The sequence below is a fragment of the Ochlerotatus camptorhynchus genome, unplaced genomic scaffold (assembly GCF_037179485.1).
Source record: "Ochlerotatus camptorhynchus isolate MF236.1 unplaced genomic scaffold, CSIRO-AGI_Acam_v1.1 ptg000150l, whole genome shotgun sequence".
Classification (NCBI taxonomy): domain Eukaryota; kingdom Metazoa; phylum Arthropoda; class Insecta; order Diptera; family Culicidae; genus Ochlerotatus; species Ochlerotatus camptorhynchus.
In genome coordinates, this window is record NW_027040640.1 from 905344 (window position 1) to 931324 (window position 25981).

General features: G+C 40.5%; 3 protein-coding genes across 3 annotated transcripts in view; 2 read left to right on the forward strand and 1 right to left on the reverse strand.

Annotated features, from left to right (window-relative positions):
• Positions 1-17593: 17593 nt before the first annotated feature.
• On the reverse strand, positions 17594-19385 carry NitFhit (NFT-1 protein). The gene is made up of 4 exons (XM_065221815.1): positions 19087-19385; positions 18603-18977; positions 18039-18540; positions 17594-17943 (listed from the first exon to the last, which is right to left on the reverse strand). The coding sequence occupies exons 1-4, from the start codon at positions 19297-19299 to the stop codon at positions 17594-17596; spliced, it is 1440 nt and encodes a 479-aa protein (XP_065077887.1). The 5' UTR covers positions 19300-19385.
• Positions 19386-19569: 184 nt separating this feature from the next.
• LOC135701114 (uncharacterized) lies at positions 19570-22338 on the forward strand. The gene is made up of 2 exons (XM_065221816.1): positions 19570-19982; positions 22012-22338. The coding sequence occupies exons 1-2, from the start codon at positions 19587-19589 to the stop codon at positions 22267-22269; spliced, it is 654 nt and encodes a 217-aa protein (XP_065077888.1). The 5' UTR covers positions 19570-19586; the 3' UTR covers positions 22270-22338.
• Positions 22339-22975: 637 nt separating this feature from the next.
• Positions 22976-25981, forward strand: part of LOC135701158 (serine/threonine-protein kinase Wnk-like) — a 158032-nt gene continuing 155026 nt past the window's right edge. Inside the window, exon 1 of the mRNA XM_065221860.1 lies at positions 22976-23116. The gene's annotated coding sequence lies outside the window, so the exon portion shown is untranslated. The remainder of the gene's footprint in view (positions 23117-25981) is intronic.

The following is a 25981-nucleotide window of genomic DNA, read 5'->3' on the forward strand; positions in this document are numbered from 1 at the left end:
GGAAACTTTTGCTTTGATAAATGATGGGAAATTGAATTTTGATCTGATTACGCCAGCGTCTATATAAGCGATCATAAGAATAAAACGATTTTCCTTTGAACTGTTTGAAGCTTGAATAACAATGAAAATATTGCCTCTTGGAAAACTTTCAAAATTTACATGCTTTGTGAAATCTGTCACTATCAAGAAAAATCTTTACAGAGCAAATATGTTATCATCGTCTGCAAAAAAATGTTCCCTAAAGAGCCCACACCGAGCAGTAAACGATTCCCGTGACATTTACTCTGTGTCGAACTATCAATGATAAAAGAAAAAATACAGTGGAGCGGTTGGAAAAAGTTCCCAGAGAAGTCAGAAAAAATTTCCGGAGAAAGTTGGTAGAAAAATCCAGAGGAAGCTGACCGCCTCTGTCGGGAGATAGCCATCCAGGAAAATTCGGAATAAATTTCCTTGTCCCTGAAAAACTTCCGAAGACTATCGGCAGACACTTTCGAGGCAAGTCAACAGGACTTCTAGGAGAATACTGAAAAATGTCAGGATAAGGATAAGATAATCAACCGGAGGTAGTTTTAGAAAAACATTTGGAAGATGCTCGAAGAATCTTTGAAAGGAAACCAGAAGATCCTTGCGGTAGTAGTTAGAAGAAACTCCTGAATAAAGTCGATGACAGCCTCTTCGGATGGTTGAACCACAAACCCTGGATTTGGCTCAACCAGACTACCTGCAATCACTAGGTTTGACTCGTTAATCCGTTCCGCATCCGTTGGTACATCATCGCCCTGGTCACCATTCCCAGAAGCTACTTTTTTTTTTAGATGGCTGAAATTTCTGTCATATGATCTTCCAGTTTCACTATTCTGGACTGTTACACGAGAGCCTTGCTTGCAGTAACTGTCATAACCGTTGGATTTAACGTAGGCGTAAGTTTGTTCCCTGGAAGGACGTTCATCATGTACACCCCATCCCCTACTCCAAGAGCCGATGGTTTCGCTCTACGACGAAGAGGAGGAGGATGAAGAGGAGGAACACCAAACATCAAGCTTGGGGCAACCGTCGACGCAATCAAAACGGCACCACCCTGAACAACGACCTGCAGGAAGCGCAATACAACATCTTGAGTCCGGACACTCCCACCTGGTTGAGTAGGTCCGGTTCTCACGCTACCATCGACATCTACATAAGCAACTTGGCCAACAACATCTCGCAACCTGTGGTTTACCAAGAACTCAGCTCGGACCACTATCCGGTGGTGGCCGAAGTGGGTTCCTCCGTGAACCGATTCGAAGCTTTCCGATGCAACTATCACCACATTGACTGGGCACAGTTCCAACGCTGCGTTGACACCAGTATCGACTATGACGTACAGCCAGAAACGACCGACGACATCGACCGCTGTCTGCGCTCCATCGATGAAGCGAGTGAGTAATACCAAGACAGGTGAGTAATACCATAGAGGTAACTCCAAGACCAGAAGGTCCCGAATAAACGTGCTCAACTTTCTAGCTCAGCTCTGGTCCTCTCTTCGGTCCCAAGCTAATCAATGCAGTACCAGAACTGAGCCAAAAAGTGGGGCACGTTTCTTCGGGACCTTGTAGTCTTAGAGTTACCTCTTTGGTAATACTCTGAACCTTGACAGGCCCACTAAAGACCTCATTAGAATCCGCAACACCATTCGTAGGCAGCACCAGCGTACTTGGCTGCCTAACCTGAAGACCAATTGCAACCGCTCAAACAAAATCATCCAAGCCAGGATGGAGGATCTCAGAAATAACGATTATGCAAAAAAAGCCGTTCTGGAAAATTACAAAGATTAAAAATAATAGGCTGAGGCTCATCACTCCCCTTTCCCCTCATAATCAGAATTCGGATCCATCCTTACTCATAACCCCATTTGAAAAGGCCAATGCTCTTGGTCAACACTTTGCGAATTCACATAACCTTGGTCAAGCCATGGTGAGTCCCCACGAGCCTGCAGTATCGGAGGCAATGTCTTCTAGAGTCGCTGCCTCCGTAGTTGTCCCTGACGAAAGTAGAATATCGGCTGATGAGGTGATAGCAGCCATTAAGTCAACCAAGAACATGAAGGCTGCTGGTGTCGATGGAGAGGTCAACCTCGGGGCACCTTGCAGCGGTCTTCAATAAGTGTTTGGTGCTTGGCTAAATCCCTGCATGCTGGAAGTTAGCCAAAGTCATTCTAATCCACAAGCCTGGCAAAGACCCCATTCTAGTCGACATTCTAGTACTACACTATGTTTGTTTTGATTCGCTATGAAAGATTGACAGATAAAATGAGGGGTTCGTGGATTTTCCTATGTTTCGAGGGGTGCATCGATTAGCTTGGGACCGAAGAGAGTACCAGAGTTCAGGCTACAGAGTTATAACATGTTATAGCCAACAATCAATACGAAACTAACGATTTTAAATTGGCTCACCACTTTAGTAGCCTATTGGTCCCAAGCAAACGATTAACGTACCCTATTCTAGTTGAAATTCTATTACTACACTATGTTTGTTTTGATTCGCCTACCCACGCACAAACACACACACACACGGGAGCGATTGGTTGGTCGACAAAGTTTCGAGTTTGATTAAATTTGATGCAGTTGCGTCGGTCGTCGGTGCTGCAAGTCTTGTTACCAGTAGCACAACCCACATATAAACAGCATACAGCTACATATGGCAAGCAACAATTGGATACAGTTGCTGGATGGAAAAACCGATTATTTTATAAAGTTATAATAATGAAAAGTTACGGTCACGAGCGACTTAATAGAAACGGTGGAAACATTCGAATAGTACTTAAACTAGTATATAGATGACGATGGCGGTAGAGGGTTGACAGTGTGGCATAACTTGTGCTGTGCACTCACATCACGTGGGTGGGTGTTGGAAGATGGTGTGACGTTTATAGGCGAGTGCCTAGGATAATAAGTGAAGACAACTGCACTGGCAACTCATACATATAGACTGTTACTAGCAACACTGTCGGTGGCATGATTCACATTGAGATTCACATGGACTTAAATTTTTCTTTTGGCTCAGACCACGCTTCTCTTATAGTCGACACTCTCTAGCGTTTGTCACTTTGATGTGAGAGAGGTGGTGCGGCTAGTGCTATTGAGGTTAATTTTAATTCAGTTACTGCAAACATAACCTCAACGTTTGTTGAAAGCTTGCTCGACTGTAAAAAGATTCTCTTCGATTGGTTTGAAATGTATTGTATTTTCTAATTTGAAATTCAAAGCCGCCAGATAAGTATACCATAGAAGCCAGAAGTACCAACCCAAGCAACACATATATATATATTAGACTGATGCAAAATTTGAAATGTTTGCTCCACAGTGCTCAAATGGCACTAAATTGGGCCCTGATTAGCCTCCCAAAATTTGAACTTATTTAGTTAGAAACTGACTTGGCACAAACCATTTGAAGTTTATATGGGAATTACTATGGAGAAACCATAATTTCAGTTCATATCTATCTCAAAATTCATCAGTTCACTCTACTTTAGAAAATTATAGCTGAGCTTGTTGTTGAAAATTTTCTCAGCTACAACTTTGTTGAAGACCACTTTTCGATCAAATATAAGGAACAAAAATTATTAATGATTCAAGTCACTGATGTCTTATGATTATGCTCAATCAACTGTTCAGCAGGCAACATTGGTGTTTAAAGCACGTAGAATATAGAGTCGGTGTATAATTATACACCGACTCTAGTAGAATAGAGGACAAAAAACATGGCTACTATGTCACACTGCAGAATACAGTGTTGCCCACAATACAGTTGCTTAATCTTGCCACAAGATTATTAATCTCTTAAACAATTAATAACTAGGGTATACGTCCCTAACCTCGGTCTAATATGCAGCCATAGATTACGTTTTTAATCATAACTCATCAATTAATTTACCTGCAAACGATATTCTACTGCTAAATGGTATGCTTAGATATGCTTATCATGTCGTTTGCTATCAGGAACCGCAAAAAGTTGAAAAACTTACTTTTTTTAAGACAAAAACTCAACAGGGAAATGTATGTAATATCGGTCTATTGTCCCCAAATTGGGTCTATTTATGGATGCAACTTCGTCCTATCCTGTTTGATTCTCAAAAAAAACGCTCTTGGTAACGTTTTCTTATGTATTTTTTTTTATCACTATCACTGTTAACTTAATACTCTTCATTCCTCAAAACATTTCTTAGAGAAAATTTTACGAAAACTACATTAAATCACTCAAGTTAAAAATTAAAAATTAAAAATTTCGCTTATCGTCTTTCGACCGCAGAATATCTAAATCAAAACATTGTGATGTTCATTATACAGATTTGGCAGAAAAAATCTCCCTTCCTGTTCGTTCCTTATCATCCAAATGCAAACCACATTGTTGACGTTACTCTTATTGCTATATGCTGTCAAATGAATTTCATGGGCCAAAGTTAGGAACATAGAAAAGAAATGTGTCCCTAAAGTTGGGTCCATGATTTACTTGTGAAAACGTTGTTAAACAATTAAAATAAACATAAAATATTCAAACAGTAACTGTGAGTTTTACGTCTAGTGTGTATTATCAGGTAATTCCATTCAATAAATGCCATAATCAGGCCATTTGATGATCGTCAGTGCAACCTTCCCATCTTAACCTTAGAAGTCATGGCGGCTAAAAACTCCGAACAGAGTGATATTCTCAACCAGTTTTATTACTTACGAGAGCTGAAAATGTATTGAAATGTTGTGATATAAATTGATTTGTGTGTGGTACACATTTATCAATCATCAGTGATCAATATTTTCCTTATTTTTTGTGTAATATTCCTTAATTAATTATTTATTTGCGTGATAGGCCGAATGAAAGGACTAGACCCACATTACATACCGTAACCCTATTTAATTTGACGTTCGGCTAAAAAATGATTTTCTGCAAAGTTGTAGCTGATAAAAATGTCCATAAGAATAGCAATAGAATTTGTTAACAGTACAATATGTAAAAAGGCTAGAAGACAATGGACAAAAAGTTTTGTTTTCCCATAGTAATTTCCATATAAACTTCAAATGGTTTGTGCCAAGTCAGTTTCTTATCAAATGAGTTTAAACTTTCGGAGGCAAATCAGGACCCGCTTTGAAACCGTTTGAACACTATGGAGCGAAAATTTTAAATTTTGCATCAGTCTAATATATATATAACCATTGTATGACTGGTTCAATTAATAAGAAGTTTACTCAACATAATTCCATTGGAATCGAACTGTCAAACGGCGTATACCAAACGAGCAAAGTAAATAAACTGATACCAAAAACCAACAAAACTTCTCAAACTGTCACAAAGTTACGAAAATAAACTGAACTGAAGCATATTTTCTGCTTCGCAGGAGAATACGACTGGTTGCGGTCAGTTGAAAAACTTCCCTCGTGTTGACGCAATGTCTAAAAGGGCACATGAAATACGGCATAGCTCTGGCCATCCTCGATATATGAAAACTCAACAGGTTTCCTTCGAACACGAGGAACAAACGAACCACTAATCTAGTTTAATCGCTCTCCACTTCAAAAGTAGGATAAATCCTCTGCTGGGCATTAGTTTTGATATAAGTACAAGTCAGACGAACATCAAAAATAGTGAGGCGGAGGGGGGGCGGTTGAGTGGGAGGTTGTAAACTTGCTCCATCATAAAAGTTTTGCGCGTTTCGGTGCGGAGTGAAACTTACACCAACCATACAGCCACGTCAGCGAAAAACAATAACGGCGACGGCCTCGGTTAGTTGCCTTTCTGTTTTCTTAATGAAATTTATGTTCAAACAGTTTAGTTCAAATAATGACAAGCTAAAAATAACCACGGGGATGTCCTCTCATAAGATCGTTGTTTTTTATTTGCTTGTCTTTTAAAAAACCGTCCAAGAGACTGGGGTAAGTGAAGCGTGTCAGTATCGGTATAAAGTATCAATTTAGATGATAATTTGTCAAAGTACGCGCGGGAAGTTTGTTTCGCTATGAAGTTTCCCTTCATGCTGAGTTAAATGATGAAAAAGATTCAGATTTTTCTTGGTGAAAGACTTTGCTAACAAGATGAAGCGGTAGAGACCAATTTCGTTGCGTTCATATTTTAATATGTTAAGAATAGAATTATAACTTTTAAATTGGATATCTTTAAATAGTTCTATTTTAATAGAACTAGAAACATAGACGTTTCCAAAGGGGGGGGGGTCAACTTCCCCCCAATTTGTTACTTTGAATTTTGTTATCTTCCATGAAACTCCAATACAGTGCTTTCCCGATTTTGTCAGTTCCCGATATTGTCAGTTCCCGATTTTGTCTACCCCCGATTTTGACAGCTTTTTTTCCCGATTTTGTCAGCCTGAAGATTTTGCTGAACTTTTTTGTGTTAACCATGAATTCTCAAGCATTTCGCTCCAAATGACACTTAATTGTTTTGTCGCAACAATAACAGAGGTAACTTAAAATAACCTCAATTATTGCAACACTACACAGCTGTATTGAGTCCCTCCCGATAAAGGTAACTAGGTGGCAGATAGAGCTGGGATGGCTGCAATACAAGTAATGGGCAGATACCCCATTCAAGAAGAAAGTTTCGTGATCGCCAAAATTAACGGAATATTCATATGCAGTTGCTACGCACCCGATGGACGATGGAGCAGTTCCACGAGACGCTGGTTGGACTTACCGAAGAGCTGATCGGACAAAGACCGGTAGTCATCGGACGAGACTTTCATGCTTGGGCAGTGGAGTGAGGAAACAGATGTACCAACGCAAGAGGGCACATTCTGCTGGAAGCTCTGACGAAGCTGGAAATTAGGCTGTTCAATAAAGGCACCACCAGCACTTTTCGCAAAGATGGCCGGGAATCCATTATCGACGTCACTTTATGCGGACTGCAGTCCATCGCTGGTGGAAAACATGAGTAGGAGAGTGTGTGAAGGATATACCTATAGTGACCATCAGGCAATCCGATAGAGGCATCGACCAACGGAATCCTGTGGCAGTACATAGGACGAGAACTTGCAACCTGAAGTGGAAGAAGAGTTGACAGAATCATTTGGGAGAGTATGTGACACGACCATGCCGAGGAAACTGGAGCTAAATCAATGACATTTATATAAGGTCTGGGCCAACAGGCAGCTTGCTGGTGTTAGAAGCAAAAATGTTGTAAACATTGCTGAACATCTCCGAACAGATAGAAATACGTCACTGCCAACATACTGAGAACAGATAGAAATACGTCACTGCCAACAGCTGTTTCGTGTAAAAAGATAAACATTGCAATAAAATACGAACACCACTAAACATTTGCACATTTCACTAACACCAATAAGCCCTTTGGCCCAGACCTTATATAAACGTCATTGGAGCTAAATAACAGAGGCCTCGACACTGAAATAAATCGACATGTACCGTTTATTGGATCCATCTTATAACATAGCAATGTTAGCAGATTTATTAATTCAGTGCCCACATTTCAAAGGGGCTTAATTGCATTTGTAAACAATGGTTTTAGCCATCGATTTCTCGCGAATAAAAGCTCACTCATAAAAATAATGACATCAACAGGTAGAAGAATGTTTCCTCTACTAGCTAGCATTTTTAACTTGGAGGGGTGAGCGTTGATTTGCGAGAAATCGACGTCAGAAGCCATTTTTTACAAAAGCAATTACGCCCCTTTGAAATGTTGACACTGAATTCTATGTGATGATTGATAGATTCCATTGGATTATTACTCAAAAACTATGACTATGGAATGATTTCTATCGCAATTTCACATACCTACTTAGTACTTGCTAATACTTTGCTTCGAGCGTGGTTAGTAGACTGATGCAAAATTTGAAATTTTCGCTCCACAGTGCTTAAACAGTTCCACATTGGGTCCTGCTTAGCCTCCCAAAATTTGAACTACTGTAGAGAGAAATTGACTTCGCACAAACCATTTCTAGTTTATATGAGAATTACTATGGGAAAACTTATGTTTTTGTTCATATGTATCTAACAATTCACCACATCACTATGCTTTTAAAAATGATAGCAGTGATTGTAGAAAATTTTCCCAGCTACAACTTTGTTCAAACCCACTTTTCAATCAAATGTAAGGAACAAAAGTTATTAATGATTCAAGTCACTGATGTCTTATGATTCTGCTCATTCAACTGTTCAGCAGGCAACATTGATGTTTCTAATGAGAAGAATAGAGCACAAATATCATGGCTACTATGTCACACTGCAGAATAAAGGGTGTCCACGATGAAATTGCCACACACAAAATTGATTCGCAAAATTCGAGTTTTCATCCGATTGCCATCAAATTTTCAGGGATTGAGAAATAACTATTAAACTTCATTTTACCATTTTACTCGTATTTTATTTACAGTCCATACGCAAATGCCCGCACCTTGGCCTTAACCCCGGCCATAAGATTCTGCACAACCTGTGAATCAACCGTTTTTTGCATGTAAACCCATACTTTCTTCAGTTCCTCGACTGTCTTCACTACCTTAGGTCGTTTAAGAAGGTGCTGCTTCATAATCGCCCAGTACTTCTCGATGGGGCGGAGCTCCGGAGTGTTGGGAGGGTTGAACATTTTCGGCACGAAATTGACCTTATTGTCCGCATACCACTTCAGCACGTCCTTGGAGTAGTGGCATGAGGCCAAATCCAGCCAGAAGATTGTTGGGACGTTGTGGGCCTTCAGGAGAGGAAGCAGCCGCTTCTGGAGGCACTCTTTTATGTACACCTGTCCGTTCATCGTGTCCTGGGTCACGAAAGGTGCACTCCGCTTCCCGCACGTGCAGATGGCTTGCCAAACCAGGAATTTCTTCGCAAATTTGGACATCTTCTGAGTGCGGACATGCTCCGGAACGCTGAACTTATCCTTGGCCGTGAAAAACAGGTTGCCGGGGATCTCTTTGAAGTCGGCCTTCACATATGTTTCGTCGTCCATGATGCAGCATTCAACTTTCGTCAGCATGTTGAGGTACAACTTCCTGGCACGGGTTTTGGCGGACTTGTTCTGCTTCTCGTCGCGATTAGGGGCCTTTTGTACCTTGAACGTTCGAAGCCCAGCCTTAGTTTTGGCCTTCTGGACAAAACTTCGGCTTAGGTGCAGCTTCTTAGCCACATCCCTAACGGAGGCGTTCGGATTTCGGTTGAAGGCCCCAACTACGCGGTTGTGATTTTTGGTGTTGTACGGAATACTTTTTCCTTCACTTCTGGGCTTCCGATCGGTGGTCAACCGTTCCTCGAACCGCTTAATCACTCGCGACATCGTGGAATTCGCGATTCCCAACGTTTTAGCGATGGAACGATGCGAGAGATCCTTGTTCCCGTGATGAATGCGCAAGATTTTATCACGCACGAGCTGTTCTTTCGACTCCATTTCCGCGAGTTTTGATCACAGGACTTTAAAACTTGCAGGATGTAAATAATGCACTATGAACTAAATCCACCCAAATTTTCATTAAATTCTACCCAACGGTTAAAAAGTTAGAGCAATTTCATAGTGTGGCAATTTCATCGTGGACACCCTTTACAGTGTTGCTAACAAAACAGCTGCTTGATCATGCCATAAGATTATCAATCTCTCAAAAAATTAATAACAATTTAATTTGACATTTGGCTGAAAAACGGTATTCCGCAAAGTTGTAGCTTAGAAAAATTCCCATGAGAATAGTTATAGAACTTTTCGAAAAAGCAATATGGAAAATGGGTAGTAGACAATGAACACAATGAACAAAAAGTTTGGTTTTCCCATAGTAATTTCCATATAAACTTCGAATAGTTTGTGCCAAGTCAGTTTTTTACCAAATGAGTTTAAATTTTGGGAGGCTAATCAAAACCTGATTTGAAACCGTTTGAGCACTGTGGAGCGAAAATTTCAAATTTTGCATCAGTCTAGTGGTTAGCGATAGATATAATGTATATGAATATTGTCTGATACATTTCATGGTGAAAAACTGGTGATATGTAATGGGTGGGATGGGAACAGACATCGAGAAACGAATGGAAAATCACATTAGTTTCCACTATGAAAAAATTCAGTAAAATTTACCTGTTTTCATGATGAATATTGCTCACTAAAAGTTATATCTTATAAGATATTTATGTTTATATTTATATTTTTAATGATTTTTGACGTTTGATGATATGTCGCGTGTAAACAGACATGTAGAAACTATTGGACAGTCATTTAACTTTGCAGTAAAGGAAAACATGTATATCTCATTGTAATAGCTTCCTTTTTTTAACTTTTTATTTATTTCAAATTCAAAATAAATTACATTTCATTTTAACCTAGGTGCTCCACTTACTACAGTAACTTACCAGCCTTAATTGTTATGATATATAGCTAAGTGTTTTTACATTGTTCCTGTCTTGGCAAGTATTTAAAACAGGTTTTTTAAACCTGCATGTCAGTATAACAATTGATATCTTAAAACTAAAAACTAAAACTAAATCTTATCTAAGTATAAAGGGAATTAATCGTTGCAATTGAGGATTGCAACGACTTTTGCCTGAAATTAATAATTATTTTGTTGGACATTTGTTCTAAAGTCTCAACATTCGAAATTCTATGTACCTCGGTAGTACCATAGAAGTAACTCTAAGACCACTGGGTCCCGAAGAAAATCATTATTATTTTTGGCTCACTCAGTACCAGAACAACGGTCCCAAGCAGTCCCAAGCTATTTCACTCACCCCTGCATGTTCTGCATGAATCCACACACCCCTGATGTTATCTGTCAAACTTTCATAGCGAATCAAAACAAACATAGTGTAGTAATAGAATTTCAACTAGAATAGGGTACGTTAATCGTTTGCTTGGGACCAATAGGCTACTAAAGTGGTGAGCCAATTTAAAATCGTTAGTTTCGTATTGATTGTTGGTAGTACCAACAATCAATACGAAACTAACGATTTTAAATTGGCTCACTACTTGACTAGCTTATTGGTCCCAAGCAAACGATTAACGTACCCCATTCTAGTCGAAATTCTAGTACTACGCAATGTTTGTTTTGATTCGCTATGAAAGTTTGACAGATAAAATGAGAGGTTATTGGTTTTTCCTATGTTTCGAGGGGTGAATCGATTAGCTTGGGACCGAAGAGAGTACCAGAGCTGAGCCAAAAAGTTGAGCACGTTATTTCGGGACCTTCTAGTCTTAGAGTTACCTCTAGTACTACTTGTACCAGTGAGGCAACTTCAAGATTATCTTCAGAACTTTGTTCTGAATCCTTTGAAGTGCTTTTTTCCTGGTAGTGCAACAACAAGACCATATTGGCACAGCGTAAAGCATGGCCGGTCTAAAAACTTGTTTAAATATTAGAAGTTTATTCGTTAGGCAAAGTTTGGATTTCCTGTTTATAAGAGGATACAAACATTTTATATATTTGTTTAATTTGGCTTGAATGCCCTCAATGTGATCTTTAAAAGTTATTTTTTGGTCAAGTATTAATCCAAGATATTTCACTTGGTTTGACCAGGAAATTGGAACTCCGTTCACAGTGACTATGTGACTACTACTAGGTTTCAAAAACGAAGCTCTAGGCTTGTGTGGAAATATTATAAGTTGAGTTTTGGAAGCGTTGGGAGAAATCTTCCATTTTTGTAAATAAGAAGAGAAAATATCTAAACTTTTCTGCAGTTTGCTGCAAATAACACGAAGACTTCTTCCTTTAGCGGAAATGCCTGTATCATCAGCGAAAAAAGATTTGTGGCATCCCTGAGGCAAATCAGGGAAGTCCGAAGTGAAAATGTTATACAATATAGGCCCAAGAATGCTACCCTGAGGAACTCCTGCTCTAACAGGTAGTCGATTAGATTTGGAATTTTGATAATTTACCTGCAGAGTTCTGTCAATTAAATAATTTTGAACTAATTTCATAATGTAAAGTGGAAAATTAAACTTTTTCAATTTAGCAATCAAACCTTCATGCCAAACACTGTCGAATGCTTTTTCTATGTCTAGAAGAGCAACTCCAGTTGAGTGGCCTTCAGATTTGTTTGAACGAATTAAATTGGTAACTCTTAAGAGTTGATGAGTAGTTGAATGCCCATGGCGAAATCCAAACTGCTCATCTGCAAAAATTGAGTTCGTATTGATGTGAAGCATCATTCTATTTAAAATTATCTTTTCAAAAGTTTACTTATTGAAGAAAGCAAACTTATTGGACGGTAGCTAGAAGCTTCAGCTGGATTTTTCTCCGGCTTCAAAATTGGAACAACTTTTGCATTTTTCCATTTATCAGGAAAGTATGCCAAATGGAAACATCTGTTAAATAATTTTACCAAGAAAGACAAGGTACTCTCTGGGAGTTTTTTGATGAGGATATATAAATTCCATCATCACCTGGAGCTTTCATATTTTGAAACTTTTTAGTTATAGATCCCCCTTCGTCCAAATCAGTCCCCCAGGTATCATCAAAAATATTTTCCCGAGAGAAAATATTCAGATAATCCCGAGCAACCTGATTCTCAATAGGACTAGTAAGACCCAAACTGAAACTATGGGAACTCTCGAATTGCTTAGCAAGTTTCTGAGCTGTTTCCAAATTTGTGATAAAAATTTCTACCTTTTTTAAGCGCTGGAATTGGCTTTTGAGGTTTTTTCAAAATTTTTGTGAGTTTCCAAAAGGGTTTGGAACTCGGGTCTAATTTAGAAACATTATTTTCAAAAGTTTTGTTCCTCAAGGCAGAGAATCGCTTTTTAATTTGTTTCTGCAAATCCCGCCAGATAACTTTCATGGCAGGATCGCGTGTTCTTTGATATTGTCTCCTACGGACATTTTTAAGAATTGAATCGAATTTAACCTCGTATTTTGGTACTGAGGCAGCTCTTGCTGCAACTATAGAAGTAGTCAGAGATTCAAGAGCATAATTAATTTCATCTTTGGTTTGCAAAGGAATGTTTGGATCGAATTATTATTATTTAGCTTTATTTAGGAGGCTTTCAGCCTTAGGCTGGTTCGCCTCCAAAGCTGTTTGGATCGAAGTTATATTCCATAAATGTTCGATATTGCTCCCAATCAGCTCTATGGTAATTGAAAGTAGAGCTGTTGGGATTACAAATTATTTCTTGGGATATTTCAAAAGTTACTGGAAGGTGATCAGAACCGAAGTCAGCATGGGTAACCAATTGGCTACAAAGTTGACATGAATCAGTTGAGACCAAATCAATAGTGGAGGGATTTCTTGCAGAAGAAAAGCATGTTGGGCTGTTTGGATATTGAATAGTGTAATAACCTGCAGAACAATCATCAAACAGAATATTACCATTGGAATTGCTTTGAGCATTATTCCATGAGCGGTGTTTTGCATTAAAATCACCAATAATGAAAAATTTAGACCTATGACGGGTAAGTTTCTGGAGGTCACCCTTGTGAAAATTCTTTTGCTGGCCTACGCATTGGAATGGCAAATAGGCAGCTATAAACCTAAGTTGTCCAAATTTTGTTTCAACAGAAACTCCCAAAGTTTCAAAAACTTTGGTTTCAAATGAAGAAAGAAACTTTATGTTTGATTCATCTATGAACAATGATGGCAACACCACCACAGGGTCCATCAAGACGATCATTTCTATAAACCAAATAATTTGCGTCCTTCTTAACCTTATGGTCAGGTTTAAGGAACGTTTCAGTTATAACGGCAATATGCACGTTATGAACTCTCAAAAAGTTAAATAGCTCGTCTTCATTATCTTTAAGAGATCGAGCATTCCAATTTAAAATATTTAATGCTTTAAAATCCATTACTGAATTTTAAAGTCATGACAATATTATTTGCAAATTTTACCCCAGTTTGAATAGCACCAAACATGGAGTTAGATTTAAGCATATCAGAAATCATGTCAATTAATGATTTCTGTAAAAATTCCATTTTAAGGGCAGTAATACCAACAATCAATACGAAACTAACGATTTTAAATTGGCTCACCACTTTAGTAGCCTATTGGTCCCAAGCAAACGATTAACGTACCCTATTCTAGTTGAACTCTGCAACAGTCAGACTGACAGTCCCAAGCTATTTCACTCACCCCTGCATGTTCTGCATGAATCCGCACACCCCTGATGTTATCTGTCAAACTTTCATAGCGAATCAAAACAAACATAGTGTAGTAATAGAATTTCAACTAGAATAGGGTACGTCAAGGGCGTAGCCAGGTTTCGAGCTAGGGAGGGGCGAAAAAAAAATTACCATGGAAAATTTGGCCGAATGCCATTTCACCGAACGCCATTTCCTCGAAAGCCTTTGTGTTGCCGAGTTTAGGGGGGGCAGTCGCCCCCCCCGGCCCCTATCTGGCTACGCCTATGGGGTACGTTAATCGTTTGCTTGGGACCAATAGGCTACTAAAGTGGTGAGCCAATTTAAAATCGTTAGTTTCGTATTGATTGTTGGTAATGCTTCCTAAGTCAAAATTGTCGAAATTTCCGTTAGTATTACGTTGGTTAGTATTTTGATTTATCCCCGCTGCAATAGCAGCATACCCTTAAGTATATTTTACCCGAAAATATGTTTTTTTTTGTTTTTTTTTCTTTATTAAAGAGACTTTCAGCCTTGGGCTGGTTCGTCTCTCTCGAAAATATGTTTAATTCACGTAAATTTGAGAATATGCAATTTACTCAAAAGTAACTTATTGGGCTGAACTATATCGTTGGGTCGAATCTCTCGTTCCTTTTTTGACAACAATAAAGAGTGCAAGTGAGAGGCTGAACTCAATATTAAGTAAAAAGAACTCAAATTTTGGGTAGTATTTTTTCTCCGTGCATGTAAAGGCCGACTTCGAACAGCCCTAAAAAAGGAGCACCATACATGAACGATACCACAAATCGTGCCACCGAACCGTATATTGTTGGGATAATAACCCGAATAAGTTGTTACGCACTCCTTATTGTTATCGTTTATGCGGGAGCTTATAGGACCAAGATTTTGTAAGGAAAAGGCTCGAGAAGGTGTCCCTTGCACATTCAAATTTGTTTTTGCGGATAAATTCACACGCAAATATGTATACATGATCTGGCAGGGAATTTGCAGCAGCGGCCAGAAGACAAAGGTTTTCGACTGAGACTGAGAAAATGATCAACTCGGAGGCTTACAAAACCGAATTCTGTCCTTCATCAAGTCACATCCAGGTCCGCTGACATTTTGACCGAATCATGCGAGTTGTCACTACAGTCAGGAAGCACAATAATGGTACAATGACAGCGGATTTCAGTTTGTTCCGAAAACCCTCAATCCGCATAATTGTCACCAGTTCAGGCCCATTGAAAACTACTTGGCAATTAACCACTTCATTCGAGCAGATAAAATGACGTTTACTACCACTCGAACTTTGAAATGAAACATTATTTTGAGATTTTTTCTTCTAGAACCTCGAGAAAAATAGCCAACATTTGTGCGTTTCATAAAAAAATAGAAATTAGTTGATCCAGTTTTGTGAAATCGCTGGTAGAAAGTCACGCCAAAACTGCTTGACAAAGTGGTCAATTATGAAGAGGTAACTGAAGGTAAAAGGTACAGTCATCAAAACGGCAGCTCAGATGAAAAATTGGTGGGATAAACTGGTAAAAACAGCAGACGAGACCGTTTTGCGCCGCTTGATGAGTCGTATAAAGGGAAAAATTCGATAATTTCTTCAAAACCGCGACGAATAATTAGCTACATTTTTTTTTTTTTTTTTTTTGAATTATAAGCAATAGTATTCACTTGAGTGAAACCCGTTTTCAAATCCGTTATGCCGCGGATACACTTGGATGACAAACTATGAACATGCGCATTATTTGTATTATAAATTATGAGCACATCCCTGGACGCACTTGTATCATAGAGGTAACTCTAAGACCACTGGGTCCCGAAGAAAATCATTATTATTTTTGGCTCATTCAGTACCAGAACAACGGTCCCAAGCAGTCCCAAGCTATTTCACTCACCCCTGCATGTTCTGCATGAATCCACACACCTCTGATGTTATCTGTCAAACTTTCATAGCGAATCAAAACAAACATAGTGTAGTAATAGAATTTCAACTAGAATAGGGTACGTTAATCGTTTGCTTGGGACCAATAGGCTACTAAGGCTCTGAACCATTTGGCGAATTTTTTTAACTTTTGGTTAAAATTTGACAGATGGAAAGTTATTGATTAACCCTGCTATCCGAGCATGGTTATTTCTGACAGACAAGAAGTTAAACTTTGACAACCGTGGCTCGAAAACCGGTCGATCGACAGCACGGGGATTTTCGAACATAGAAAATAACTTTCGAAATGTCACTTTTAACCACGAGTTAAATTTAACTCGGCAAATGGTTCACAGCCTAAAGTGGTGAGCCAATTTAAAATCGTTAGTTTCGTATTGATTGTTGCTTGTATAGTTTTTGTATAGCTGTTGTACACGCTAACTTGAAAGTACCCATTAATGGTTGAAAAAGACCCATTTTGAAGAAAAGTGGCTTAACTCATTAAATGAGTAAATTTTTTACCCATTAATGAGTATCTGTTACCCATTAATGAGTAATTGTTAATCATTAATGGGTAACAGATACTCATTAATGGGTAAAATTGTTTAATCATTAATGAGTTAAGCCACTTTTCTTCAAAGTGGGTCTTTTTTTACTCATTAAGGAGTACTTTCAAGTTAGCGTGTATAGTGCTCATAAAAATTACACAAATAATGCTCAGTTTGTCATCCAAGTGTATCCGCAGCATTAATTCAAAACCGAAATAGACCCAAATGATGCTGTTCCATTACTAAGTGGGCCATGCTTTATAAGAATTCAATTCCTTTGTCTTTTGTCTCTATTACTTTTTGTTTATTTTGTACCCCCGTCTCGATGAGTCTTATCATCACCCACTGGTCACCATAGCCGTTCGTACTGGCGACAACGCTCTGATGAGACAACAAAACCCCACCCCCAAGCTCCTCCCTTGATCCTATTCTTCGACAATCTATCGAAAAGTGAATCTTGTTAAAACCAAAGAAAATTGAATTAGCGGCTCCGTAAAACTAACGCGATTGAGCCTTCCAAATAAACGAACTAGATAAAAAAAACATTTCATGATTGTCTGCGATCTGCATCTGATGATCAAACAGAAGTGTTTGTCCGGGAAGGGGGACATTATTAGGTTCGACACTCCCACCAGTACCCTTGTAAGGGATTTGAAAGCGATGTCCCGTTGGTCGTTGGGAATCAGAACTTTGAGGCGCACAAGCCGATTTTGATGGCGCGAAGTCTGGTGGTTACGAATATGTTCAATATCTGTGAAATCGAGTGGAGATTGAGGACATCGAAGCCGAGGTGGTTACGGAGGTGTTTGCTTCGATTTGTGTATACAGATCAGGTGTTTGACCTGTGAAAGCCTGCCAAGGGATTGCTGATGGCGGCCGAGAAGTCTAAACTGGGCCGATATAAGGCGATGTGCGAACAGGAGCTGTTTAAGAAACTTTCGGTGGAAACGGCGGCCGAGCCTTAGACTTAGGCGGTACTAAGCCGATGTTATAGTGTATTCAAATAAAAAACGGTCTACACAAGTTTCTTAACAACATTATTAACAGAAGACACTTTTGAACTTAAAGTAAAACAAATTTCATCGATACAACTTTCACAATCCCATTCGCGCAAACTCCTCCCGGAATTGCTGCGCTTCGGCTAGCATTTCCTGGGGGGATCGGCGCGGCCGTTCCTCTTCCTTGTCGTGCTTGTTGAGCTCGCAGTAGATTTGGTCGTTCTCCGGAAAATCACCCACGTGCCGCGGCATCACGTGACAGTGCACGTGAAAGACGGTCTGGCCCGCTTCCGGGCCGTCCTGGACGGTGACTGTTGAGGACGAACCTTCATAGAGCCGTTCGGCCACCTTCTGCACCTTGCAGGCCGTCTGGAACATGTCGTTGATTTCCGCCGGAGTCAGATCCGGCATCCGGGCCGCCCAACGCTTGGTCGAGACGAGAACGTCTGTCGAGTTTGAGAAAAAATGTTATTGGTTAAGGAAATTTCCGATTCCGAATGTTTCTGATTCAAGCTGTTATCGTTTTGAAGAAAAAGGATACGTCCCGGAACGACACAACGAATATTGACAAATGCGAAGCAAAGCTCCGATGAGTAGAAAACCGTTTCCCTTGGGATGTCGAACCCTCCAAAGTTGTACTTTTTATCAAAGCTGTCCAATCTGGCCGTTCCCTTCCGGTAGGACAGATTGTAGATATCGTCCCGTCGGTGTTCGAAGCACGGCATATTCTGACGCACGTTCGCCAGTTTGTCAAAATCTAGTTCAACAACCACGACGTCCAAATCCTGCTGACTGGCTTTACCCAGGATGACACCCCACGGATTAACAACCATGGCATGACCGTAGCTCTCGCGTTTCTTATTGTGGAAGCCGATCTGAGCCGCAGCTACCACGAAGCATTGATTCTCGATGGCTCGTGCTCGAAGCAAAACCTCCCAGTGGGCCCGGCCTGTCGATACGGCAAACGCCGAGGGATAGGTCAGAATTTCGGCTCCCTGCTTGCGCAGCAGGGTACTCGCCTCCGGGAACCGGACATCGTAACACTGGGAAAATCTTGATTGAAATAAAACCTCTCAAAACTAATCCATCGTAGCATTAATCTTACAATCTGCAATCCCAGCTTGCCGATTGGACTATCAATCGGTGGCACCAGCTCGCCCCCCGAGCGAACCGTCTCCGATTCGCGAAACTTGAATTCCGGCGTAACGACGTTGAACATGTGTAACTTCCTATACCTGGACACCAACTCGCCCCGGTTATCGATAACGATGTGCGTATTGTAGATGTTTTTGATCGACCCATCAGCCGACGAGTCATCCACGATCGATTCGTGAACTCCTCCCATCGACAACCACAGGCCACTGTCCTTGGCCAGCTGCTTGTACTCGGCCACCGTACGACCGGACAACGGTTCCGACAGCTTCAAAGTCTCATCGCGATTGCTTCCAACGTAGTCGCAGCACTCCGGGAAGAAGACAAACTGCAATCAGGATGAACAATTTAGTCAGGGTTTCTGTACAAACCGGTTCCCCATTCTCCCCCAAATCAAAATTCGAACTGCTATTGGCAGATGATGATGCTATACTCACGCAAGCTTGTTGATCCTTGGCCTTTTGGACGATCGTCTTCACCTGGCTCAGGTTGTGCTCCTTATCGTTGGTGGATCGCATCTGGGCGATGGCAATCCTCGGGTTGGTACTGGTCCTCAAAGCGGACATGGTTCTTCCAGATAATCGCTGAATACTGCTGATTCGTCTCGCCAGCAGGGCGCCGCTAGTCATGAGCAAAAATGACGACTGCATTCAAACCAATAGGTAGATGGGGTTGAATGATTTTATCAGCTATTTGTACAGATTAAATCGCGTTGATTATTCAACAGCAGCAGAAACTGTTTTATCACTACCGTCTTATCACTGAAGCTATCAAAACAAAACAACCGATTGGGTTCACCCCTGTTCACCTGTCCAGTGCGAAATTTTGTTTCACTTTCCAGGCGTTCCGCACGGCTGACGATAAACGTCAATGGAACGATTCGTAAACAAAACTACAATCAGTCGAAGTCGGTGCCGGTGCCGGTTGTTTGAGAAACATGAAGCCAAGGAAGTCACAATCCGAATCTGCTCCATCCAAGTCCTATTCGAAAAAGAAGGTAGCAAAAAATAAGAAAATTCCTACGGGGAAATGTTTTCCCACACACAAAATTCCCCGATCCAAGATGGACCGGGCAATGGAATTTCTGGAAGCTGACAACGGTGGCAAACAGATTTCAAAACGAAAAGGAGAGGTGCAGAGCTACGCCTGTTTCGGAAACATTGCGAACAAGGTCAGTGCCAGCCGGAGGGTGGACAACTACATGAACGATACGGCCAATGTGCTGCAAGTGGCACGCCATTGTGCCCTGCGCGGACGCTGGCCGGAGCTAATGAAAACGGTGGCCATTCTGATGGAGGACGTGCGGTTGTACGATGTGCATGCGGCGGTGAGGGTGAGTTTTTTTTGATTATAGGGGGAAATGGTTTTAAACGCGCCACCACAATATTTCGCTAAAAAGACGAAAGAGAAAATCGACGAAGAGAATCTATCAATGTTTCTTAGGACCTAATGCAATGTTCACCTTGATTTGATATATTTATCAACTTGCTGCATTACCAGCTTCGTGATCCGCAGAAGCAAACCAGCCCACGGCTGAAAGTGTTCATGATCTGTGTGAAAACAGAGTTCGATCACTAATTAGCTAATATACTTAGCTAAACATTACTAAGGCTCTGAACCATTTGGCGAATTATTTTAACTTTTGGTTAAAATTTGACAGATGGAAAGTTATCGATTAACCCTGCTATCCGAGCGTGGTTACTTCTGACAGACAAGAAGTTAAATTTTGACAACTGTGGCTCGAAAACCGGTCGATCAACAGCACGGGGATTTTCGAACATAGAAAATAACTTTCGAAATGTCACTTTTAACCACGAGTTAAATTTAACTCGGCAAATGGTTCACAGCCTAAGGCTCTGAACCATTTGGAGGATTATTTTAACTTTTGGTTAAAATTTGACAGATGGAAAGTTATCGATTAACCCTGCTATCCGAGTGTGGTTACTTCTGACAGACAAGAAGTTAAATTTTGACGACCGTGGCTCGAAAACCGGTCGATCGACATCACGGGGATTTTCGAACATAAGAAATAACTTTCGAAATGCCACTTTTAACCACGAGTTAAATTTAACTCGGTAAATGGTTCACAGCCTAAGGCTGTGTTCCATTTGGTTAGTTTTCACTTAAATTTTACAGACGGAAATTTTAAAATAAACCTGCTATTGTACCAGACTTATTTCTGACAGACAATGAATCAATTTTGACAAACACCTTTTCGAAAATCGAAAGATCAACAACAGAGGGATTTTCGAACATTATAATTTATTTTCGAAGTGTCAAATATAAGTGAAAATTTACCAAATGGAACACAGCCTAAGGCTCTGAACATTTCTGACCGGCAAGAAGAACCGTGGCTGAGTTCTTCTCGAAAACCGGTCGATCGACAGCACAGGGATTTTCGAACATACAGAATAACTTTCGAAATGTCACTTTTAACCACGAGTTAAATTTAACTGGGCAAATCTGGATCAACAATAGAAAAGGGCCCATCAGCATTTGTAAACGAACCGTTCCAAAGCCCATTCCTCACAAATCGAAGGCCGCCCACACAAACCAACACCATCATCGTGTAGGTAGAAGTTTCCCCTATCCGATGATGGTTTTGGTTTGCGTGGGTGGCCTTCGTTTTGTGAGTAAAGGGCTTTGGAACGGTTTGTTTACAAATGCTGATGGGTCCTTTTCTAATGATGATCCAGAAATGGTTCACAGCCTAAAAGCCGGCGCACAATGGATAAGTTTTCAGGCTTTTTGACAGTTAGCCCAGGCTTTTTGACAGTTACTGTCAAAAAAAACCCGGAAACTTATGCATTGTGCGCCAGCCTTAAGGCTGTGTTCCATTTGGTGAATTTTCACTTAAATTTGACACTTCGAAAATAAATTATACTCTTCGAAAATCCCTCTCTTGCTGATCGTCCGGTTTTCGAAAAGGTGTTTGTCAAAATTGAGTCCTGATCTGTCAGAAATAAGTGTGATCGAATAGCAGGTTTATTTGAAAATTTTCCATCTGTCAAATTTAAGTGAAACTTCACCAAATGGAACACAGCCCGAGGCACAGCCTTAGGCTGTGTTCCACTTGGTGAATTTTTAATTAAATTTGACAGATGGAAAATTTTCAAATAAACCTGCTATTCCAGCAGACTTATTTCTGACAGACAAGGAATCAATTTTGACCGACGCTTTCTCGAAAATCGGCCGATCAGCAACAGAGGGATTTTCGAACATCTTAATTTATTTTCGAAGTGTCAAATCTAAGTAAAAATTTTCCAAATGGAACACAGCCTCAAAGACAATTAGGTCAACGCGTTCGTAACACTGACCTGTTGACAAATAAAAAAATAAAACTGTGCATTTCCTTTTTTCAGAACGCTTTCTACTGCATCATGGCCGACCCTGTGCTTAACGATCCATCCTTTCTCGAGGCATATCTCTACTCGAATCCTCGATGCAGCAACGCAGGGGACGTATCGTACTGTATCGACAAAATCCTGGAAGTCTTCCAGGGAGTTACTATCATCCCGACTGGACGCCGAAACGTAGCTCAAAGTAAATTAGATATGGATGATAGTTCATCGTCGGCGGCGGCTGATAGTGACGGCATGGAATCGTCGGAAGACGAATGATCTGTTTTTCCCCCTAGGATGCAGTTTTAGTATAGTGTAAAAATGGCTGAATGGAATAAGTGTGCATGATAAACTTCGGAAATAAAGAAACAATTGAATATTTGGCACTTGAAACATCAACAAACCGACATGAATGACCTTAGAAATTACCATGAAAAGTCTGCTCAAATCACACTATACTGATATCTGTCTCCATGTTCGCGGAAACGATTGCACGCGTGCAAAATTTATGAATTGGTTCATGTCTGATCTATTATCGACAAGTTATTTTATGTATAGATTTTGATTTTAGCAAAGAGAAATTTTAGATTTTAACATATGGGAATCGGCCGTTACAGATTTTCGAGCAAAAGTCAAGTTTTAATTTCACGTCGGTTTATCAGTGCTTGAAACGCTGTTAGAATCACTCCCAGCGATTGACATGCTCTAAATTCCGTTTTCACTTTGTTCCTACCTTATAACCCCCACAGTTCTGGCCCCACTGGTTAACAATGTTTACCAAAAAAATCTGTCAACCGCATCCTCAAAAAAGCTCCACTATCTTTCGCAAGGAGAGCGCACGCCAAAAAAAATGGGAAGAGCCTTTCCCTCCTCACTGCCAGCCGATGTGAAAGAGTGAGAGCGAGAGATAATGATTGCTGCCGTGCGTGGATCGTCGACCGACGACCACACTAGCGCAACGAGGAGGCACCGCACAAGAAAATCGAACATTCTTTTCCACTATCGTGCGGCGCTCGGTTCGGTCGGTCAGTTATAGTTTTCGGATTTCTCGGTCGGGCAAATTTTGTGCAGAAAATCTCGGGCAAACTTTCGCTCGATCGTGGTCCAGCGGCGAAGTGAATTTGGTGTAAGTGGTATATTTGTGGTGACGGAAAATCAAGTGAAACTCTCTTTGGGAAAATGTGATTCGAAGAATAAGTTTCTTCCCGAATCAAGAATGTAAAATCTCGCTGAAAAAAAATCTCCGGGAGCAAGGGAGAAGTGTGCAGACAGTCAGTGGCCGAAGGAATTTTGTTTACGAGCGAAAGAGACGGGCGTTCAGGTTGGGAGGGTGATAACACGGTGAGAAAAATGCCACCAGGATTCATCAAGTTTTGATTCGCTTTGAGGGTGTATTTTCGTGTGACATGACGTTCGTCCGTCGTTCTTCTGCTGTGTTGTTCGTAGATGTGCGGTGGTATGGGTGAATTTGTGATTGGATGTACACACCCATTCAATAAAGTTCAACAATTCGATGGTAAGCACAGTGGGATAATGGTGTTGAGTTCTGGTAATATTTCCCAGGGTGTTTCGTGTGTTTTTTTATGTGAAACGGTTTTAAGGCGACGTGTTGTGCCTGGTAAAATTATGCAAATTTCATCTTCTTTTGGCTTTATTACGGTCCCTATTGGGACTATACGCCGACTCTCAACTTATTGTTCTTTGAGCACTTCCACAATTTTGTTAATTGAGAGCTAAGCCTGTTTAATTTTAGCATTAGTATTTTTGTGTGGCAAGTACAATCATATCTATGCCCAGCCTAATAAAATTTGTATGATTATTTTGCTTAACGACGTGTTCAGGGTATAATCACGCTTATCTTTACACCACCGGCGCCGCCTTGAATTGTTCATTCTAAAATTTAGATGTGGTTTTAAGTTTCAAAACAACTGCCATTTTTTTCTATTGAAACCATTTTAATACAAATGTGTCCTTATTAAGGTTTGGAGCATGTCTGTTTTTTTACGTAGGATAAAGTCTTTCAGCAACATTTCGGAGGTGCAATCCAAGATCGACCGCGTTACGAAAAGTGGTAAGAGACGATGGTTAATAAGAGACGCCCGAAGACTGAAGCCAAAAGTTCCAATCGCGCAATCCAGTCAAACGCGTTTCCAATCGAGCAATGTAAATAGACACGAGCGCTTCACGAGGAAAGCGTGAGGAGTATTGAGATGGATAATTAAGTTTGCGTATGAAAAGTGCAATTGGATACTATTTGACTTATGGAATACAAATAAAACACAAGTCAAATCTTTTGAGATTATTTGTTTTAACGTTTACATAAATGTCAAAAAGCAAATATTTTTATAAAATTACAAAGCCGCTGATCGACTGTCAAGTTTTTAATCACTGGATTTGTATGGCTGATGAATACAAAGTCAAAACATTTTGAACCTATCATCTAGTTTTATGTGAACAGCATGGCAGTCTTCAAAAACAGTGATTTGCAATAGCATCAACAAGGTAGCTTACTGGGCTAGAATATTATTGTTATTCACCAGCTGTATTCTCGTTATGTTCTCACGAAATATGCTCTCCAGTGCAACGAAAATCATATACACAGGCCCTGTAACGTTGATCAAGGCGTTAACGGTGTAATCTGTCAAGATAGTGAATTTCGTGAAGGACTTAGAAAAAAAGTTTTTTTTTAAATACTTAACTATAGAGATTTTTTAGCCGTACGCTAGTTCATCTCTTACTTCAAAAAATGGATTTCTCGATAACTTTTTTAAAGGGACGTATCTACTTTTGTAAACAATGCATTTAATCGTCGGTTTAGCGTAACTGATAGCTCACCAACGCATACTAAAACCTCTATCAGGTAGTTATGATAGTGTTAGCAGTCGTGCGCGAGCTACCAGTTTAGCCAAATCGACAAGCAAATGCATTGTTTTCAAAGCAGATACGTCCATTTGTGAAAGAAATAGAGATTTCATTCCTACAGGGTAGGACGCATAAATCATAGATTGCATAATTCTACGCAACGCTCTGTAAAATATGTCCAGCAATGTAGTATATTTGGTTTCATTCAGTGTTGTCAAAATACTTCGTTTGAATACAGTCAACTTTCGCTCGTTGGGCTAGACCCATAGCCTACTTAGTGAAAGGCTTTCGTTAGGTGGGCTGAGCTGTCAAGCTAAACATTGGTAGAGGGACACACCGATTGATTATTGTCATCGCAAACCTTGAGCAACTATCCAAATTGTTCATCCATTAGCTCCTCGAAAAGAAATCAATTTCACTCAATTCACAATCAGGCTAAGGCCTTGTTGTCTTCTGCTGTCCGAAGAAGTCGTCTCCACTCTACTCGATCCATGGCCACAGTTCGCCAGCCTCGTAGTCTGCGAAGGGTCCGCAGGTCACCTTCTATTTGGTCGATCCACCTTGCCCGCTGCGCGCCTATTCTTCTTGTTCCTGTTGGGTTGCTTTCTAGAACCATTTTCACTAGGTCGTCGTGTGGCATTCTTACGACGTGCCCAGCCCACCGTAGTCGCCCAACTTTTGCAATGTGGACGATGGATGGTTCTCCCAGCAGCTGGTGCAATTCGTGGTTCATTCGCCTCCTCCACGTTCCGTCATCCATCTGCACTCCACCGTAGATGGTACGCAACACCTTCCGTTCGAAAACACCAAGAGCGCGTTGGTTTTCCACGAGCATAGTCCAGGTCTCGTAGCCGTAGAGGACCACCGGTCTAATCAGCGTCTAGTAGACAGTCAACTTCGTGCGGCGGCGAATTTTATTCGACCGGAGCGTCCTCCGGAGTCCAAAGTAGGCACAATTCCCTGCCATAATGCGTCTTTGAATTTCTCTGCTGGTATCATTTTTGGCGGTCACCAGTGAGTCCAAATACACGAACTCATCGACCACCTCGATTTCGTCACCGTCAATCTGAACTCGGGGTGGGAGGCTAACATTGTCTTCTCTAGAACCTCTTCCTTTCATGTATTTTGT

Excerpts from the sequence above, each read along its gene's own strand:
- NitFhit (XM_065221815.1), bottom strand. The coding sequence starts at position 19,299 with ATGCAGTCGTCATTTTTGCTCATGACTAGCGGCGCCCTGCTGGCGAGA. Across the intron at positions 18,541-18,602 it reads GCAAGCTGGGATTGCAGATT|TGTTACGATGTCCGGTTCCC; the intron begins GTAAGATTAATG and ends AGATTTTCCCAG. Across the intron at positions 17,944-18,038 it reads TCGTTGTGTCGTTCCGGGAC|ACGTTCTCGTCTCGACCAAG; the intron begins GTATCCTTTTTC and ends CAAACTCGACAG.
- LOC135701114 (XM_065221816.1), top strand. The coding sequence starts at position 19,587 with ATGAAGCCAAGGAAGTCACAATCCGAATCTGCTCCATCCAAGTCCTAT. Across the intron at positions 19,983-22,011 it reads ATGTGCATGCGGCGGTGAGG|AACGCTTTCTACTGCATCAT; the intron begins GTGAGTTTTTTT and ends TCCTTTTTTCAG.